This window comes from Phocoena phocoena, chromosome 20, assembly GCF_963924675.1.
Source record: "Phocoena phocoena chromosome 20, mPhoPho1.1, whole genome shotgun sequence".
NCBI lineage: Eukaryota > Metazoa > Chordata > Mammalia > Artiodactyla > Phocoenidae > Phocoena > Phocoena phocoena.
In genome coordinates, this window is record NC_089238.1 from 42,612,908 (window position 1) to 42,628,501 (window position 15,594).

Sequence of the window (15,594 nt, forward strand, 5' to 3'; positions counted from 1 at the left end):
TCTTCTTACATGTTATTTTAATTTGGTTCTTGAGTTTCCTTTCTTGTGAATTGTCTATTCATATATTTTTATCCATTTTTCTGTTTGCTATCTGTCTTTTTAATCTTCAGGATTTCTTAATATATGCTGGATACTAATCCCCTCTCAATTATGTGCATTGCAAATATTTTCTCCCAGTCTGTGGCTTGTCTTTTCACTATTTTTTTTTTGCGGTATGCGGGCCTCTCACTGTTGTGGCCTCTCCCGTTGTGGAGCACAGGCTCCAGACGCGCAGGCTTAGCGGCCATGGCTCAGGGGCCCAGCTGCTCCGCGGCATGTGGGATCTTCCCAGACCGGGGCATGAACCCGTGTCCCCTGCATCGGCAGGCGGACTCTCAACCACTGCGCCACCAGGGAAGCCCTCTTTTCACTTTTTAATGTTGCTTTTTATTGTATAGGAGTTCAAAGTTTTAGATAGCCAAATCTGTTCATCTTTTTCACGTGCCTTTTGTGTCTGTCTGAAATACTTCCTTACTCTGATGTAAAAATTTTATACGCATACGTGATCCCCCTGCCCCCATGTTTTGTAGATTCTGATACGCATGTTATTTCACATTTAACTTCTTTAAAATCAAGATGTGTAGGCTTCCCTGGTGGCGCAGTGGTTGAGAGTCTGCCTGCCGATGCAGGGGACACGGGTTCGTGTCCCGGTCTGGGAAGATCCCACATGCCGCAGAGCGGCTAGGCATGTGAGCCATGGCCGCTGAGGCTGTGCGTCTGGAGCCTGTGCTCCGCAGCGGGAGAGGCCACAACAGTGAAAAGCCCGCGTACTGCAAAAAAAAAAAAAAAAAAAATCAAGATGTGATTTACAAACATTGGAGTGTCATAGTTTAATTGGCAGCATTTTTTTCTTTCTTGGTGGTATGTAAAAAAATCTTACAATTGGTGGCATTTTAGATTTAATGAAAAATAGTATATTTTTATAATTTTTAAACAAAACTTTGATTATCTTATGCATGTTATTTTTTCACTTATTTTTGTTACCCAATATATTGTAAACATCTGTACAAATCTATATTATCCACAATGATATTTTAAATGATGGAATACCCATTATAGAATGAACATAATTTATTTTACTAATTCTCCACTTTGGATCATTTAGGTTGTTTCCAGTTTTTCTGTAACATGCTGCAACATACTGTGACGGATGCACTTAAAGCTAAATCTTTTGACACATAATTATTTCCTTAGGATATGTCCTGGAAACAGAGTTGCTGAATTAAAGGGTATTCATGTAGGAAAGGTTTTTGAATGAGTTGCCAAATTACCCTTAGGAAAGAGTATACCCATTTTTGCTCCCACTATTTTTAAAAAATATTTATTTATTTGGCTGCATCGGGTCTTAGTTGCAGCATGTGGGATCTTTAGTTGCGGTGTGCAGGATCTTTAGTTGTGGCATGTGGGATCTAGTTCCCTGACCAGGGATCGAACCTGGGCCCCCTGCATTGGGAGCTCGGAGTCTTAGCCACTGGACAACCAGGGAAGTCCCTCACTATGTTTTAAGAGTGGCTATTTCCCTGCATTGCCAAACTTATCTGCACAGTTTTTAAAATCTGCAATAATGTTAAAAACATTTTTTTTAATAGACACCGTCTCTAGGAATTGTCTTGCCTGTCTGTGAGAGCGTATCTTTTTTTTAATTATTATTATTTTGCCTGTGTTGGGTCTTAGTTGTGGCACTCAGTATCTTTCATTGCGGGGCACAGTCTCCTCGTTGCATTGCTCAGGCTTCTCTCTAGTTGTGGCGTGTGTGTTTTCTCTCTCGAGTTGTGGCGTGCAGGCTCCAGGGTGCATGGGCTCTGTAGTTTGTGGCATGTGGGCTCTCTCATTGAGGCGTGCGAGCTCAATAGTTGTGGCACACAGGCTTAGTTGCCCTACGGCATGTGGGATCTTAGTTCCCTGACCAGGGATCGTACCCGCGTCCCCTGAATTGGAAGGCGGATTCTTTACCACTGGGCCACCAGGGAAGTCCTGAAAGCAGTTGCCATCTTCCATTGAAGAGCTTTGGGGACTTTTCCAAGGCAAAGAAAGTGGGATGGGTGAAGACGAAAGAGATGAAAAACAGACCTTAATTCAGAGTCCTCAGTAGCTACTACTGTGCCCCCCTGTGATTAAGAGGCATAAAGTGCTGGTTGTTGATAGTTTTAAAAAGGGGGTTAGTGTGCTTGGATTTAAAGGAAAGCTCAGTATTTCAAGAAGGGTTCTTGGGGGAAGGTCTGAGTTTAACACACTTCCTACCCAGTTTACAGAGGACCTACTGAAGCAATGAAAACAGTGAGTAGGAGATGTGTTCCACCGCACACAGATTTTTGACTCATAAAACAGTCTGACAATGTCCCTACAGGGGAAATAAATCTTACCATTCACCCAGGAAGTGGCCAGAGTTTGGGGAATAGGATTTGGTTCAGAGTTAAAATTTATTATAAGAGTGCGAAGTAAGAAAATATGAATTCCCTGTTATATTTGCCTGAGGGGAGTTGAACTTCTACATAGGCAGCTTTAAGAATACCTGAATACTTTCAGTGTATTTTTCTGAAGTTTAGTTTTTGTCCAGGTAAGCAGCAAGGCATCTTTTCTTTATTGGTGCGTAAGTGTTCTGGTATGACTTTGTTTTCTGATAGAGAGAGTGAATGTTGAGTGAGAGTCAGCTTTACTAATGCCCAGTGCTTTTGTTAATAAAATTTATTAACAAATTATAAATAATACAAATTAATAATGTTCTTACTAAGAATTTGTGAGTGTGATGATAGCATCTCTGATACTAACCTGAAATCCTCGGATTATCCAGCTTTAAATTCCTTCCCAATTTAATCCGACTCTTGGTGAAGCTGTGATTCTGTCCAAACTTAGGGGAATCTGACCAAGAAGTGTGTTGATCAGGATGGTTGAATATACACTGTAACGGCAAGTAACTGAGAATTGATTTCCTGAAGACCTTTTAGGAAACCTTCCACAAGAAAATGTGGTTCAGGGAATTCCCTGGCGGTCCAGTGGTTAGGACTCCGTCCTTTCACTGCTGAGGGCCCTGGTCGGGGTCCCATAAGCTGCATGGTGCACCCAAAAAAAAAAAAATGTGTGGTCACTGTTAAGTGACCAGACAATTTCCTTTCAGATAACATAGGAGAGAAATGATTGGATGCCATCCTAATAATGGAATTGAGATTTTCATCCTTTACCTTTTTAACAATGATGGTGAGGGGGATGGGGGCATGGGCATGGAAGATATACAACTTGTTAACAAATGCAAGTTCGTGTGCCCAGTGGACAGTGAGGTCAAACAATACCGAAACATTGGAGTTTGGAGCAGAGAAAGGTTTATTGCAGGGCCATGCAAGGAGATGGGTGGCTTGTGCCCAGCAAACCCTGAACTCCTCGAAGGGTTTCAGCAAAGCACTTTTAAAGGCAAGGTGAGGGAGGGGCATGGTTAGTTGTCTCAGACTTCTTGGTGTTGGAATCCTTTGTTCATGCAGCTAGGTCAAGTCACAGTGTTCCTGTAGGTCAAGTCTCAATGTTCCTGTAAACCTCCAACAAGACAAATGTTGCTCTCTGTTCTGCAACTTTTTTTAATCTCTAAATGAATGGACTCTTAAAGGTCAGAGTCTTGAGAATGGGCTATCCTGTATATTTCAGGCTATAGGCAACATTCTTTTACAAAAGGTGCAGAGCCAGCATGACTAAGCACAGGCAACAGAGCACTAAGGTTAAAGTAAAAGAAACTGATCTAATATGGAGTCAGATTTGCTCTTCCCTATTACAAACTGAATAAAGGACAGTTAAAATCCATAGGAGCAAAGGAAATTTAGGTTAAAAAAAAAGTACAGAGATTAATTGAAATTGGAGACTATTTTTTAAGTACTTTCAAAACAGAAAGACCTGTGTAGTCCATGGTCCAACTAAAGGCTATACATCGAAAGCCAAGGAGCAATGTGTTGGGAAGGGACGTGAATCAAGCTTGGTGCTTTGAACACTGTTTCTGAGAGCATCAAAGAAAGCTATTCAGTGGGAGAGGATATGACCCATGTGACCAGGATGCAGTATCGAGACCCATGGGTAGTTTGATTGAAAAGCCTTTTAATCTCAGCATGAAGAAGATGCTTATAAGGTTTAGAAACCTAACCCCTGCCAGGGATGTGCCGATGAAAGGTCACTTCCAGTATCACTTTCTTGGCATGGGGAGACCAAACCAAGACAGTTGGAAGGCTCAGTCTATATGGGTCAGCAGTTACAGCCGAGAAATGAGAATCCAGGGGCTTGTTTGATTGACGATAGAATCAACCGACTCTGCTACACAGATGGAGGAGAGGGATTTGTATGAATTCTGAGGAGCCGTGCAGGTAGGGAGGAGTTGAGAGTTCTCTAAGGAAAGCAGTTAGGCCAGGTCACGGATCAGGGAGGACCCACATGGACATTGAATCTGAGCAGGAGTCCAATTTTAAAAAGAAGAATGTAGATATCAAAAGAAAGGTAATGGAAGAAAGGTCTTGCTCCTCTTGGTAACTATTTTTCTAGCTAAGCCAATTGAGAGGGTTCATAGAAGGACACTGAGATTCGCTGGACAATAACAGTGCCCAAAAGAGAGCCTTTCATTTCTAGGATCAGCTGGGATCAAAGACAGGATAGACAGGTCTTGTCAAGGCTTGGGAGGAGCCGTCATAACTCTTGAATATAAGCAAAGAGGACTTCACACCAATTTCCTTTCTGGCAGTGCAGGAAGACCACTGTGTCAATTCAAGGCATTTAATTCATGGAATTTTAAGAATTATTCCATCTTCAAATGAAACTATTAGCCAAAGTATAATAAAACCGAAGTTTTCTCCTTGCCTCAAATGAAATAGAAAAGAAGCCAGAAGTCGAGACCACTTATAAGATGAAAGTTGTAACAAAAGAATTGTTGGAATAAAGAAAAAATGTGTTTTAACACCTTTTCTCTCCAACTGCAACAACACATATTTTGTCTTCATTCAAGGGGCAGCCCCACCCACCAATTATGGTCAGTTTTCCAAATAGTGACTGCAAAATGAGCAAAGTTGTTTTATTGGTGCTTTTGTGCCACAAAATTGCCAAGGACAGGAAGGATAGAGCTAATTTCTTAGGAAATGCTGAGGAATTCTCAGCTCCTTAAGTCTTTATTAGGAGCAAATGTTATGAAAGAGTGGCTTGCTACCCTTGCCTGAGGAGCTTCCATATTTCACTACTTACCCTTAAGCCAAGTATCTTTCTCAAGGCTTTCCTTATTTCCAAATTCAGATGAATAAAGAGGGTATCGGATTTGCTGCTTGATTACCCAGCAGACAGGAGGAATTTAGAGAGCTGGTGTGAAATCACAGTATGTTAGCCTTTTTTGCTGAAGGGTCCCCACCAGATCCCTACCAGTCTTTTGAGCTGGCAATATCTGTTACTCTTTTGTCTTTAATTCAGAAGGGCATCGAGAGGGAGAAGAGCTTTAACTTTACCCTGTGTTTATTTTCACCTGCTCAGTTTTGTCAGAAGATTCTGCCCTTTCAATAAAATACTGACTGAAGTCCAAGAATCTTCCTTTTGCAGTGGGAGGAACCCAGGGCACCTGGGCCAAGTCACCAGCATCTGCTTCAACCAGAGCCTTGAGCAGGAATACCCAGGAGAGAAAATGTTCTCGAGCTCATTTTAATGGTGTTTATAGCACTCGGGTCCTCAACACAGTAGTTGATCCCTTTTGGAAGGAGGGAGTCTGGAACTACCAGACCTCACTGCTCCCAGGCTGAGCCTCCCAGTGGTGCAAAATGTGCAGCCTCTTCCCATAGATTGTATCTGAGCAGAGGGTTGTGATTAAAATGGAGCCTAGAAATTAACTAGGTGGACTTACTATAACTTCTCCCCAGTCGTCTTGATCCTATAGGTCCCCCTCCCCAGACTCCTGTGCTAGGGAAAGCTGTTCACGTTGAGGTGGGCTTTGGAAAGGCACCTGGCACCTTGTCTGCTGGGTTGTGGGTTCCTTATAAGTTCCAGTTGCCCTTCCTTTTCCTCCTTTCTTCCTTTCAGAGTGACATGGTAAAACTCATGGGCTAGAGAGTCAGAGCTGAGTTTGTTTTTTTGTTTAGATTTTTCTGATGTGGACCATTAAAGAAAAATAACTTTAAAAATATTTATTTATTTGGCTGCGCCGGGTCTTAGTTGCAGCGTGTGGGCTCTTTAGTTGAGGCATGTGAACTCTTAGTTGTGGCGTGTGGGACCTAGTTCCCTGACCAGGGATCGAACCTGGCCCCCTGCATTGGGAGCATGGAGTGTCAGCCACTGGACCACGAGGGAAGTCCCAATGTGGACCATTTTTAAAGTCTTTATTGAATTTGTTACAATATTGCTTCTGTTTTGGTTTTTCGGCCACGAGGCACGTGGGATCTTAGTTCCCCGAGCAGGGATCAAACCTGCACCCCCTGCATTGGAAGGTGAAGTCTTAACCACTGGACCACAAGGGAAGTCCCAGAGAGCTGAGTTTAAATGCCATGTAAGAGTTACTTAGCCTCTCTGAGCCTCAGTTCCCTCGATGGTGATGGCATGTGCCACCGTAAAGGATGAAGGCAGGACTGAATCAAGTAAAGATGAGCCTGCAGCTCATTGTGGACATTCAGTGGGTGATGGTTACCCCGTTCCCATCTTTGCCTTAGAAACCTTGCATATACCTGTATCTGAATTAACCTCAGAGGGGCTTATCAATGCAGTCCGCTGATCAGACGTGAGAAATGGTATCGAATAAAGCTGATGTCTATTTGAGTAGGCACACCAGGCTTAGTAACAGAAGTTAGGACATTTATTTCAGTGTACAGTCAACTCTGCTATAACATATGTGTTCCTAGAAACCACCACGCTATGCCAAATCATGCAGTAAAAACCACAGGGCTTATGGGGAAAAATGGATTAGGGGTGTAACACTCAAAAATTTGTCAGTGACACAAATAGGAACCTAATAACGATGGTAGCATGGTTTTACACATGTTAAATGGTTGAGATCATAACACTACAATACATATGGCACATTTCCATGAGAAGACCTGAAGTCTGCTTGTGGAAGCAGGTGTTGGAAGGGTTGGAGCTTGTGAGTGTTGTCATGAAGTGGCACAAAGAGGGTTTTCTGAAATCAGATGGGAGATGTAACACCAGATATGGGTGAGTATGGTGTGTAGCATGCAGTAAAGTGAGGTTGCCGGCAGATAAGTATGGGTTTTGTGTATTTCTACACGACTGGGTTTAGCTGGGGGAAGTCTTCTGTGTTCAACTAGTGTGTTTTGAAGGCCGATTCATGCAAAGCAAACCCAAAATTCATAGTATGTTCCCTTATGTATCAATCACATTGGCATAGATTTGTGTTTTTAAAACAAGCATTTCAGTAGGACTGTACTAGCTTCCTGGCAGAGGTCACCTTCCCCTAGGCAGTACCCAAAAGTAGAAGTAAATAAAATCAATGTAAAACATAAAGGCTAACGGGACCATTAACATCCTTCATAAAATGGTAATCATTTTATAAACATAAATCTTTGCATCCCGTATATGTAGGTTACTGTATTCTAGGGAAGTGGAGTTATTGTCAGATTGCATTGAATGTGGGAATAACACGAGTGTGGGGACGGGTGGTCCTTGGCTGTATTTTGTAGTGATTTTGTCTTTGTCTTAACTCTTTGGTTCATCTGCTACCTTGTTGTTCTGCCATTAGCACAGATGAGCCACCCTCAGCACCCTGATCTCATAGTAACCCACACATAGACTGAGGGGTAGAGCAGCCAATAAATAGCAGTATGCTATGTTTCTTGATTCATCCAGATCTCTTTTAAAGATCCTCTGTAAATGAATCCTGTATTTTAAAAAGAAATGTGATCATGAATATATATGATTCTAGGAGAACAGGGATAGTCATATAATTTGTGACTTTAAACGGTAGTAGGCTACAAGCGCTGGAGGGTCCATGGATGAGCTTTAGGAGAGGTCCGGGAATCCCAGAAATTGCACACACATTTTTGTTGGTGAGTGCATTTTGGAAGCTTTCATCACATTCCTAAAGGGCTCTTTGATCCCAAAATGGCCAAGAGACAGTGATTCACAAAAATCCATGGCAATGTAGATTCATATGGGTTGTTTAGGGAATTTAGCGTGATCTATGGGTTATCTAGTACTTTGAATCCATAAAGGGGAACTGTTACAGTGTTTTCAAGAAGCAGACGTGGGTGCCACCATCAGTGACAACGTGAAGCTTGTCTGACCAGCGGGTTGGTCTTGCATGTCGACTTTGATGTTACCTCTCACATTAGCCTAATAGTAGTGAATGACTCGTTTGAGCAAGGGCATGTGCCTTTCACCGGTTGTCTCATGTCTCCCTTGACTTTATTTTGCAGATGGGAGCAGCGAGAGCTCCCCAACGGGCGTGTCTATTATGTTGACCACAATACCAAGACCACCACCTGGGAGCGGCCTCTTCCTCCAGGGTAAGGCTTGAACCAGTAAGACCCTAGGCTCTAGAACTGGCACCAAGAGTCCCCCATCAGCTTCTCCACCACTCACTGCCATGGCCATCTCTTTATTTTCCCCCACTCTCCTCCTTTCTCTCTTTATTTTCCCCTCCTCCTACAGTCATCCCCTTCTACATTCTCTGCTCTCTCTTTCTACTTTCCCTTCTTCCTACATGTGTTGTATTGGCCATGGGCTTTCTTAAGTGGTATTCAGAGCCCCCATGGATATTGGGTTCTGGAGGAAGGAGGGCTGGGGAGGCCTCCGGGGCCCTTGGTGTCTCACTGGCCTCAGTCATTTCACCTACAGAAATATCCTGTAGGGCCCGATTTTCAGTTTCTTTCTGCAGAGGTAGCAAAGTCCAGGGACATTTATCCTGGGTCCCTTGATTGCCGTTCCTACTCACTTACTTTAATTCTGCTCTCATTTCCTAGGACAGACTAGGAACATTTAGAGCATCTCTGGGGGAAAAAAGAGCACAAGGAAGCCAAGATAGAGAGGGTGTTGATGCATTTCATAGCGCCCTGTGTCCAACCAGCCCCTGGAGACAGTGTGCTTCTCGTTCAGCGGGCTTTGCGAGAACGCAGCTAAGTTCTCCAAAACCAGAGGATGAGTGAGGCTTCCAAGTGAGGGAAGAGTGTCCAAGTTCAAGGAGAAGGGGTTTGGTTCCCTGTCTGCCAGGGACAGAAAGTTCTTTCCACATGTGTCTCCCAGTCCTGAGAGCTTTCGAAAGGGAATGCATTCTGCTCTCAGGAAAGAATCACTTCCCAGTAAAGCAGCCATGAAGGGCTCCTACATAGAACATGAATGCTGACTTCCCCCTCTGAAGCTTGCGGAGGGAGAGGATGTCAGAGGTGGGCGTATCGGGAGAACCCCCGTGCTGTTTTGTTCACCTGTCAGGCGTGTGCCAGGCAAATATCACCTCACTTTCCAGTCCTACAAGTTTCCACGGATGGGCTGCTTTTAGTTTCAGTTTTCCAGTAGAATGTTTTTGTGTTTTCCTTTTCTTCCTTACCGTTCTGGAAATCACACTCATAATCCGCCATCCTTAGTTCTCACTCTGTTTCTCCTTTTACTTTAAGTCCAGGAAACTTACCAAAGATAAACATAGACTTCTTAGAAAAAAATTAAAACATTTTATTATGGAAATTATAGAAATTTTCATATTGAATTTTTCAAATATGTGGGACAAAGAATGCCCACACACTCAACACCTAGGTTCAATAATTATCAACTAATGGCCACTCTTGTTTCATCTATACCAGCGGTTGGCAAACTGTGGGCCTGTGGACAAAATCCAGCCTGCCACCTGTTTTGTAAATAAAGTTTTATTGGAACACAGCCCCTCTCATTTGTTTACTTATTGTCCATGGCTGCTTTTGTGCTCATTGGCCGAGTTGAGTAATTGTGATACAGACTGTAAAGCCTGCAAAGACTGAAATATTTACTTTTCGGCTCTTGGTAGAAAACATTTACCACCTCCTGCTGTGTAATCCTCACTCACCCCTCCCCCACCCCTGTTCTAGATCATTTTGAAGCAGATCCCAGACATCGTATCATTTTATCCAAATTTCAGTATATAGTTCTAAAAAGTGTTCTGTTATTAAAAGTAAAAACACTATGTTATTAACAGTATTTACCTACCACCATCAAACCCAGTGAGTAGTCAGATTTCTCCAGTTGTCTCACAAATTAATCATCAACTTTTAACAGGGCACATTGCACACTTGTATGTTGTGAATTTATAGCATGTATATATTTTTTTGGCTGTCTTTTTTGTTTTGAACTTTTGAATTTTATTTTATATATTTTTTATACAGCAGGTTCTTATTAGTTATCCATTTTATACATATTAGTGTGTATATGTCAATCCCAATCTCCCAGTTCAGCACACCACCACCACCACCCCGCCACTTTCCCCCCTTGGTGTCCATACGTTTGTTCTCTACATCTGTGTCTCTATTTCTGCCCTGCAAACTGGTTCATCTGTACCATTTTTCTAGGTTCCACATATATGCATTAATATGCGATATTTGTTTTTCTCTTTCTGACTTACTTCACTCTGTATGACAGTCTCTAGATCCATCCACATTGCTACAAATTACCCAGTTTCGTTCCTTTTTATGGTTGAGTAATATTCCATTGTATCTATGTACCACATCTTTTTTTTTACCACATCTTCTTGATCCTTTCGTCTGTCGATGGGCATCTAGGTTGCTTCCATGACCTGGCTATTGTAAATAGTGCTGCAATGAACATTGGGGTGCATATGTCTTTTTGAATTATGGTTTTCTCTGGGTATATGCCCAGGAGTGGGACTGCAGGCTCATATGGTAATTCTATTTTTAGTTTTTTAAGGAACCTCCATACTGTTCTCCATAGTGGCTGTATCAATTTACATTCCCACCAACAGTGCAAGAGGGTTCCCTTTTCTCCACACCCTCTCCAGCATTTGTTGTTTGTAGACTTTCTGATGATGCCCATTCTAACTGGTGTGAGGTGATACCTCATTGTAGTTTTAATTTGCATTTCTCTAATGATTAGTGATGTTGAGCATCTTTTCCTGTGCTTATGGGCATCTGTATGTCTTCTTTGGAGAAATGTCTGCTTAGGTCTTCTGTGCATTTTTTGATTGGGTTGTTTGTTTTTTTTAATATTGAGCTGCATGAGCTGTTTACATATTTTGGAGATTAATCCTTTGTCCGTTGATTCATTTACAAATATTTTCTCCCATTCTGAGGGTTGTCTTTTCATCTTGTTTGTAGTTTCCTTTGCTTTGAAAAAGCTTTTAAATTTCACTAGGTCCCATTTGTTAATTTTTAATTTTTATTTCCATTACTCTAGGAGGTGGATCAAAAAAGATCTTGCTGTGATTTATGTCAAAGGGTATTTGTTCTTCCTATGTTTTCCTCTAAGAGTTTTATAGTGTCTGGTCTTACATTTAGGTCTCTAATCCATTTTGAGTTTATTTTTGTGTATGGTGTTAGGGAGTATTCTAATTTCATTCGTTTACATGTAGCTCTCCAGTTTTCCTAGCACCACTTATTGAAGAGACTGTCTTTTCTCCATTGTATATCCTTGCCTCCTTTGTCATAGATTAGTTGACCGTAGGTGCGTGGGTTTATCTCTGGGTTTTCTGTCCTATTCCATTGATCTGTATTTCTGTTTTTGTGCCAGTACAGTATTGTCTTGATTACTGTAGCTTTGTAGTATAGTCTGAAGTCAGGGCATCTGGTTCCTCCAGCTCCGTTTTTTTCCCTCAAGACTGCTTTGGCAATTCGGGGTCTTTTGTGTCTCCATACAAATTTTAAGATTTTTTGTTCTAGTTCTATAAAAATAGCCACTGGTAATTTGAAAGGGATTGCAATGAATCTGTAGATTGCTTTGGGTAGTATAGTCATTTTCACAGTATTGATTCTTCCAATCCAAATCCATCTGCAAACAGTGACAGTTTTACCTCTTCTTTTCCAACTTGTATTCCTTTTATTTCTTTTTCTTCTCTGATTGCCATGGCTAGGACTTCCAAAACTATATTGAATAATAGTGGCGAGAGTGGGCATCCTTATCTTGTTCCTGAACTTAGAGGAAATGCTTTCAGTTTTTCACCATTGGGAATGATGTTTGCTGTGGGTTTGTCATATATGGCCTTTATTATGTTGAGGTAGTTTCCCTCTATGCCCACTTTCTGGAGAGTTTTTATCACAAATGGGTGTTGAATTTTGTCAGAAGCTTTTTCTGTATCTATTGAGATGATCATATGGTTTTTCTGCTACAATTTGTTAATACAGTGTATCACATTGATTGATTTGCATACATTGAAGAATCCTTGCATCCATGGGATAAATCCCACTTGGTCATGGTGTATGGTCCTTTTAATGTGCTGTTGGATTCTGTTTGCTAGTATTTTGTTGAGGACTTTTGCATCTATATTCATCAGTGATATTGGCCTGTAATTTTCTTTTTTTGTACTATCTTTGTCTGGTTTTGGTATCAGGGTGATGATGGCCTTATATAATGAGTTTGGGATTGTTCCTTCCTCTGCAATTTTTTGGAAGAGTTTGAGGAGGATGGGTGTTAGCTCTTCTCTAAATGTTTGGTAGAATTCACCTGTGAAGCCATCTGGTCCTGGACTTTTGTTTGTTGGAAGATTTTTAATCACAGTTTCAATTTCATTACTTGTGATTGGTCTGTTCACATTTTCGATTTCTTCCTGGTTCAGTCTTGGAAGTTTATACTTTTCTAAGAATTTGTCCATTTCTCCAGGTTGTCCATTTTATTGGCATAGAGTTGCTTGTAGTAGTCTCTTAGGATGCTTTATATTTCTGCGGTGTCTGTTGTAACTTCTCCTTTTTCGTTTCTAATTTTATTGATTTGAGTCCTCTCCCTCTTTTTCTTGATGAGTCTGGCTAGTGGTTTATCAATTTTGTTTATCTTCTCAAAGAACCAGCTTTTAGTTTTATTGATCTTTGTTACTATTTTCTTTGTTTCTTTTTCACTTATTTCTGCTGTGATCTTTATGATTTCTTTCCTTCTACTAACTTTTGGTTTTGTTTGTTCTTCTTTCTCTAGTTCCTTTAGGTGTAAGTTTAGATTGTTTATTTGAGATTTTTCTTGTTTCTTGAGGTAGGCTCGTATTACTATAAACTTCCCTCTTAGAACTGCTTTTGCTGCATCCCATAGGTTTTTGGATCGTCGTGTTTTTGTTGTAATTTGTCTCTAGGTATTTTTGATTTTCTCTTTCATTTCTTCAGTGATCTCTTGGTTATTTAGTAACGTATTATTTACCCTCCATGTGTTTGTGTTTTTTACGTTGTTTTCCCTGTAATTGATTTCTAATCTCATAGCGAGCATTGTGGTCGGAAAAGATGGTTGATATGATTTCAGTTTTCTTAAACTTACTGAGGCTTGATTTGTGACCCAAGATGTGATGTCTCCTGGAGAATGTTCTGTGTGCACTTGAGAAGAAAGTGTAATCTGCTGTTTTTGGATGGAATGTCCTATAAATATCAATTAAATCTATCCGGTCTATTGTGTAATTTAAAGCTTGTGTTTCCTTATTAATTTTCTGTCTGGATGATGTGTCCATTGGTGTAAGTGAGGTGTTAAAGTCCCCCACTATTATTGTGTTGCTGCTGATTTCCTCTTATAGCTGTTAGTAGTTGCCTTATGTATTGAGGTGCTGCTACGTTGGGTGCATATATAATTATAATTGTTATATCTTATTCTTGGATTGGTCCCTTGATCATTATGTAGTGTCCTTCCTTGTCTCTTGTAACATTCTTTATTTTAAAGTCTATTTTATCTGATATGAGTATTGGTACTCCAGCTTTCTTTTGATTTCCATTTGCATGGAATATCTTTTTTCCATTCCCTCACTTTCAGTCTGTATGTGTCCCTAGGTCTGAAGTGGGTCTCTTGTAGACAGCATATATATGGGTCTTGTATTTGTATCCATTCAGCGAGCCTGTGTCTTTTGTTTGGAGCACTTAATCCATTCATATTTAAGGTAATTATTGATACGTATCTTCCTATTACCATTTTCTTAACTGTTATGGGTTTGTGTTTGTAGGTTCTTTTCTTCTCTTGTGTTTCCCACTTAGAGAAGTTCCTTTAGCATTTGTTGTAGAGCTGGGTTGGTGGTGCTGAATTCTCTTAGCTTTTGCTTGTCTGTAAAGCTTTTGATTTCTCCATCGAATCTGAATGAGATCCTTACTGGGTAGAGTAATCTTGGCTGCAGGTTCTTCACATTCATCACTTTAAATGTATCGTGCCACTCCCTTCTGGCTTGTAGAGTTTCTGCTGAGAGATCAGCTGTTAACCTTATGGAAGTTCCCTTGTATGTTATTTGTCATTTTTACCTTGTTGCTTTCAGTAATTTTTCTTTGTCTTTAATTTTTGTTAGTTTGATTACTATGTGTCTTGGTGTGTTTCTCCTTGGGTTTATCCTGCCTGGGAATCTTTGCGCTTCCTGGACTTGGATGGGTATTTCTTTTCCCATGTTAGGGAAGTTTTTGACTGTAATCTCTTCAAATATTTTCTCGGGTCCTTTCTCTCTCTCTTCTCCTTCTGGGACCCCTATAATGTGAATGTTGGTGTGTTTAATGTTGTCCCAGAGGTTATCTTAGGCTGTCTTCATTTCTTTTCATTCTTTTTTCTTTATTTGTTCCACGGCAGTGAATTCCACCATTCTGTCTTCCAGGTGACTTGTCTGTTCTTCTGCCTCAGTTATTCTGCTATTGATTCCTTCTAGTATAGTTTTCATTTCAGTTATTGTATTGTTCATCTCTGTTTGTTTGTTCTTTAATTCTTCTAGGTGTTTGTTCTTTAATTCTTCTAGGTGTTTGTTCTTTAATTCTTCTAGGTGTTTGTTCTTTAATTCTTCTAGGTGTTTGTTCTTTAATTCTTCTAGGTGTTTGTTCTTTAATTCTTCTAGGTCTTTGTTAAACATTTCTTGCATCTTCTCGATCTTTGCCTCCATTCTTTTTCCGAGGTCCTGGATCATCTTCACTATCATTATTCTGAATTCTTTTTCTGGAAGGTTGCCTATCTGCACTTCATTTAATTGTTTTTCTGGGGTTTTATCTTGTTCCTTCATCTGGTATATAGTCCTCTGCCTTTTCATTTTGTCTCTATTTCTGTGAATGTGGTTTTCCTTCCACAGCCTGCAGAATTGTAGTTCTTCTTGCTTCTGCTGTCTGCCCTCTGGTGGATGAGGCTGTCTAAGAGGCTTGTGCAAGCTTCTTGATGGGCGGGACTGGTGGTGGGTAGAGCTGGGTGTTGCTCTGGTGGGCAGAGCTCAGTAAAACTTTAGTCCTTTTGTCTGCTGATGGGTGGGGCTGAGTTCCCTCCCTGTTGGTTGTTTGGCCTGAGGCGACCCAGTACTGGAATCTACAGGCTCTTTGGTGGGGCTAATGGCGGACTCTGGGAGGGCTCACTCCAAGGAGTACTTCCCAGAACTTCTGCTGTCAGTGTCCCCATCCCCACGGTGAGCCACAGCCACCCCCCGCCTCTGCAGGAGACCCTCCAACACCAGCAGGTAGGTCAGGTTCAGTCTCCTATGGGGTCACTGCTCCTTCCCCT

The 15,594-nt window shown here is 41.2% G+C and overlaps 1 protein-coding gene across 1 annotated transcript in view; it reads left to right on the forward strand.

The window, feature by feature from the left end:
- The window catches only part of WWP2 (WW domain containing E3 ubiquitin protein ligase 2), a 145,263-nt gene that overhangs the window by 102,477 nt on the left and 27,192 nt on the right, over window positions 1-15,594 (forward strand). Inside the window, exon 9 of the mRNA XM_065899107.1 lies at window positions 8,403-8,492. Coding sequence (XP_065755179.1) covers window positions 8,403-8,492 — 90 coding nt within the window. The remainder of the gene's footprint in view (window positions 1-8,402; window positions 8,493-15,594) is intronic.